Here is a 5,686-nt window from a genome sequence, read left to right on the forward strand (position 1 = left end):
CAACCCTCTGGCCAACTCTGGCTGGTTTGAGAAGACTCTGGAAAGGGATTTCCTTTCTACTTTTCATCCATTTAACGGATTTCGGCCTGCAGAAAGAGGCACAGTCTATCTCGCCCAGCTGCCCATGTTTTCCAGTGTGTGGTGGTAACACCACACTCCACTCCCATGTCTTCTTGGGGCACCTGCAGTCAGGGTGCAGGTCCCCAGACTCTCTCTAGTGTGTCATAACTTTGTCTCCTCTTTCCACCCCTGTGTACTGAGCACCAGGGCCAGGGGCCAGGGCCAGGGGAGGAGGGGAGTAGGTTAGTCCGTGGACCTCACACTGACCCTCCTCAGGCTCAGTCCTCCACCTGGACCTTTGTGCACGTGCAGATTCAGAAGAAAGCCTGTGATCCAGCCACACTCTCTGCTCTCGTGCACCATTCCAGAGTGCTTGCTTCGTACAATGAAACGGATCCTTGTTTGTCATGCAGCTACCCGTTCTCTGCATGCACATCGGCCTGAAGGTAACAGCGGTGACCCGTCGGAGACCTCCAGAGAAATGGTGGTCAGCAGAAGTCAGGGACCTCGATTTCTCGTGTAGGCGTCCCTGCTAAACAGCCCTTAGTCAGAAGCAGCTGCAGCATTCACGGTGCCCATTAAGAAATGAAAAGGTGGGATCCTTGTTCAAAATGCAGGCAAAGATACCCTCAAAGGCCCTAAAACAGAAAGCGTTTTCCTTTCCTCCGTGGTCTCTGTCCCTTGACTCATCATGCCGTCTTTTAGCAGCTCCTTAGCATTGCGCTGCATAAAGAAACATGCCAACATGTCATGGAAATTAATGAGCAGGCCTCTCTGACTCTCTCTGGGATGGTGTGGGAACATTGGCAAGACTTCTGCTCACACCAGGGCCTCATTGTCCCACCAGACTTACCTTATAAGACACTCGTTCAAAGACACAATTATTAAAAAGTACAAAATAGTGGCAGAAGAATATGACACCCATCACAGTCCCTTTTGCTTGTAGCTCCTTCTGTGACAGCACGGGTCACCCGTCCACGAAGCTGGCCTAGCCTTAGCGAAGAAGGTCCGGATGTGTTGGGACAATTATGAAAGAGAATCCAATTATGAGAGAGAATCCGTTCGTTGGAGGGGAGAGGGGAGAGGTCGGTGGGTTTCCAAATCAACAGAACCAGGAGCAGACATGGACACGATTTGCTACTTTCACCACACTTTTAGGTTTCAGCTGCCCTTGGGAATTCTGGGAGCTTGGTCCCAGGACCACAGGAGCCATACTTACCTCCAGGGCTTCTGGGAAGGAAACATTGCGTCAGAATGGAGAAGCCTTTCTGTGGGGCAGGTTGACTTTCCACCCCGCTCCTTCTAGTTTGTCTTTGTCTAAGAACTTTTGCTTGAGCTGGCTTTTGAAGCAAACATTTAGACAAAGCATAGAACTGTACTCACCTTTCCTTCCTGAGTTACCCTGGCTCAAAGGCTTGTCCGTGACTGAACCTTGGGTGAGAGAGGAAAAACAACAACACGGGCATTCAGAGTGCTTCGGGGCTGATTTCTTTCAAAGAGTTGACACAGCCTGATGTTATGAGCATGTGGTGATGTGTATATATGCATTGTATACACACCCAGGGACATTATATACAGTTGGTCCATGCATGCTTGTAGAGTGGGGTTTGCTCAACATCAATGTCACTGACACCCCAGCACGGTTGCAGGAAACCATAGTTTCCAGGAAATGGTCTTGACCAATCCAATGTTTTTTTAAACAAAATTCTGTGCTATAATAGCTGCCCCACACCTTCCCTCCCCCATCTTTCCCACTTCCCACCATCTCTCTGTCGGGAGCCATATTCCAGCGGGCAAGGCCAGCTGAGCAGAAACCACTTCTTGCTGCAAACACAATGATTGACAGCTCTCGCTGGTGAGGACAGGAAATCGGCGATTTTCCATCTGCATTAAGTAGAAAATCGCTGGCCCGATTGTACTGAATGGGCCAAAGTCCTGTGAGGCATGGAAACAATTTTCTAGGCACAGCGTGTTCCTCATGGATTGGGTATCATGTGCGTTTGACCAAACAGTCTGCTCTGCACATGCAGATGCCATGGGCACGCCATCCTGTGGTCCTGACCCTGCAGCCTCTGTGTTCTCCCTGAAGCCCACCCGCCAGGGGTTCATCTGTGCAGCTCCCCGCAACCAAAGAAAGAGTGCCTATTCCCCTCTTCCATATCAAGCTCATCTACATATATGTTTTTAAGAATTCAAGGACATCCCGAGTATGTGACTTCTCTCTAATGTGTCTGTTTCCTCTAAATGAAGCTTTTCAGATCATTTGCAAAGAGGGCTAATTCCTCCTCCTCCTCCTCCTCTCCACCCCAACCTCCATTAATGTTTCCAGTTTTCATGTAGACTGCAAATAAAATAAACTTTCCCTTTGGGCCTATGACTCTTGGTTTCCTAACGAGATACGTATTGCCCTCTCTGTTCACTTCTCCTTCTATATGCTGCACCGCCGTAGGAAAATGGACATGTTCGTGTAAAGAAGAAAAGGAGAGAAAGGGTTAGGATTTTGAATTCCTTATAAGCTTTATACACAATGTTTTATGCTTTGCACTTAAAAATAAAAACGGAGTAAGTAGATAAAAATTCAAACACACCAATATGGAGAAATGTGAAGTAGTAATTGATGGGTGGGATAGTCCCTTTGGGGATGAGGGCAGGGCCACAAGGTAAACTAAGGCAGTTACTAATGAGTTCCTTAGCTTCTGAGTGGAAGGGGAAAGTGTGGTGTCCATAATTCATAATTCCATAAAAGTGACCCACGAGCATGACTTCTCTGTGCTCGTAAAGTTGGTAATAGAAACGAGTGCATTTTTACTGGTAACCAGCCACAGGGGCTACCGCAAGCAGTGGTTTCTTGACTTGTTTAACAATCAGAACCACTTTTATTAAAGAAAAAAAAAGGGGGGTCTTCAGGTCTGGTGCCAGACCTACTAGATCAGAATACAGAAAGGGGGAGTAGGGAGCCTCAATATTTAGGCTCTTTCTCATTCCCCAGGGACTGCTAATGATCAGCCATATGTAAGGGCCATTTGATAAAATATTTCCATTACTTTATACTATGTTGCTCAGGAATGGCAAATGCATGGCACACAGGTCACCACTCTCCTATGCTGTGGCCATACCAAGCATTACTAATTGATCATGACCATCTTTGCTAGCGAACTCCAATGTATTCTTGAAACCTCTCTCAATAAAAATACCCTGAAAGCCTTAGCAGCCAGAGTTAGCCCACCAGCTAAAACTCTATATGCCATCCCTGCTCTTGCAGGAGGAGCACCATCGCTTGGGGAACTGCACTCATACACAAATAGGCATATCTTGATTCTCTTCTCCCAACCAATTGCAGAGCAAATGTGCCTGAGTGGAATCCTCCTTGACCTGGGAAAGAGCTCACAACCCCCACCAAACACTAAAGGCCCCTACCACCCAGATAAGAAGCAAGAGACCATGCAAGGGTCCCTTATCAATACTTTTCATTCTTCCAGCCCTTTTCCACAGTACCTGAACACACAGGAGTCTTGTTCTGCACAGAAGAGCCACTGATTGGTTTCCCATCAGGGGTGACACACCAGCAGTACCCCGTGTAAGTATGGCACTGCACCTGTTCAGGGGATCAGGAAAGGGAAGAGAATCCTAAGTGTTGGGTCATGATATTAAGAGCCATCTCCCACCCATTTCAAAGGATCACCAATATATTAGAAGACCCCCTGCCACCTCTCACCCCAACATCTGACTCCATCTCACCCCAACATCTGCCTCCAGAGGACCTCCTGGAGAGGGGCCAGTCGACACAGGCTATTTGTTTGCTAGGAAACACCTATAAATAACCACACACATTTGTCTGCTTCTTTCCTGAGACTCATAACAAATAATACCTGGTATATGATTGTGGTAGTTATATAATCTGTTGTCAAATTGTGAGTATTAGAGCGAAGGGGTGGGGTTTAGCCTGTCAATCAGGTCACAGCTTGATGACCTCATTTGGAGGTGCTAAGGAGATAAATAGTTCACTGAAGGCCAGACACAGACTCACTCCCTTGGAGACGCTCTACTAACAAGGTTCACTCCCTGCGAGGCATTTACTGAAGAGGAGCCAGATGGAGTTAACTGATGCAGCCAGAGCCCTGGGGGCTGGAGGCGCCATGTGGAGACCCCTGCCCGCATTGAGATGCTTCTACCACTTTCCACCCATGGGCCTGTGATCTTCCTGCATTCGGCGTCATTGCATGTGTTTAGTGAGTCTGAAAAGGACTTTATAGATTGGTATAGGACATATGGGCTAATATTGGACTTATGGACTTTATCTGGATTGGGCTGGGATAGGTTCTCAATATTCAATTGCTATTGTATATAAAGCTCTTTCTTATACATATGAGTGTCTATGAATTTGTTTCTCTAGTCTACCTAGACTAACACAATGATGTACAGATGTCCACTGTGTGTTTGTTCTGTGATAATTCTCACCCATGCCAGTACATTATCCCCACCCCCATCCCCACCCCCCAGTACGGCCCTTTATCCACTGTAGAACGTTCTGATCAGCTACCTAATTTGGTGAGTACAAATTGTCATGTCACATTGCTGGTGGATATGACCTTGTCACATAGGACGATAATAACATCAATGATTTTTTTCTAACAAGTAGAGAAAAATGGTCCAGCTTTTCTTTGTTACTAGATTTCTCCAGCATTCTTTCATATCATCAGGTGGCCTTTTGATCTCCTGGCTCTCCTGAGACAAGGTCACCTGTGATGGGGTGAAGGCAAGGGCAAGGTCACTTGCACCTGCAGGTTCTATTTCTAGACACCTCACTGCATCACAGTGTGCTCTTCCTCAAGTCTCTGCCTCTAGGAGCACCTCCTCTGTGCCTGGGAACCTTAATAAAAATGAGACTTTTGGCATCATTCAAATGAAGTCTTCTTTCCTCTTTGAATATCTTTTACCCCCTTTTAACACCCCTCTCCATCATACTCTGCCAATCTGCCCTCTGCACTGTGAGGACATGGAGTTCCTAAGCATAAACCAGGGCATTACGTCTCTTAAAGTCCCCCAGGGATTCACCATTGGGGTTAGGAAAGAATTTGACTCATTTGCATGGTGCTTGGTGCCTCCCCTGATCTGAAGCCTGTCTACTCCCCTAGCCTCATTCTTCACCACACACACACACACACACACACACACACTTTAAAAACCCAGTTTCCATCGAGTCCACTTGAACCATGGCTGGCTAGCTGTGTCTGTTTGGGGGTAGCTGTGCTTCGTGCAGCTTTCGACGACTGATTTTCCAGAAGCAGATTACAAAGCCTTTCTGCCAAGGCACCTGTTGGGACTTGAACTGTTAGGTAGCAGAACAGGGCCCAGGGTGTCCACTGGGCATGTGCCAATTCAGGGCCCAATCCAGGAAGGGAGGACGTACACCTAGGTAGGCGGTTCACCTGGGTGTGCCCAATCTAGGCCAGGTGGGCTTAATTCAGCCAATGGAGGTCAACCAGTACCATCGACCATGCCTCCCAGCGGAAGGCCCTGAAAACCAGAACTTTGATTGAGACCACCGCCCTCTTTTTCTTACTGCTCTTCTGCCTTCCGCTGGGCCATGTTATGGTCTCTCTCTCTTTATCTCTCTCTCTCTCTC

At 47.5% G+C, this 5,686-nt stretch overlaps 1 protein-coding gene across 4 annotated transcripts in view; it reads right to left on the reverse strand.

The window, feature by feature from the left end:
• The window catches only part of SMOC1 (SPARC related modular calcium binding 1), a 176,323-nt gene that overhangs the window by 61,078 nt on the left and 109,559 nt on the right, over positions 1-5,686 (reverse strand). For all 4 annotated transcript variants that reach the window (XM_045288158.1, XM_045288159.1, XM_045288157.1 and 1 more), the window contains exons 4-5: positions 3,556-3,655; positions 1,444-1,491 (exon numbers count right to left, since the gene is read on the reverse strand). In XM_045288158.1, coding sequence (XP_045144093.1) covers positions 1,444-1,491; positions 3,556-3,655 — 148 coding nt within the window. The remainder of the gene's footprint in view (positions 1-1,443; positions 1,492-3,555; positions 3,656-5,686) is intronic.

The sequence above is a fragment of the Echinops telfairi genome, unplaced genomic scaffold (assembly GCF_000313985.2).
Source record: "Echinops telfairi isolate 266 unplaced genomic scaffold, ASM31398v2 ScPeMD7_18;HRSCAF=68, whole genome shotgun sequence".
Classification (NCBI taxonomy): domain Eukaryota; kingdom Metazoa; phylum Chordata; class Mammalia; order Afrosoricida; family Tenrecidae; genus Echinops; species Echinops telfairi.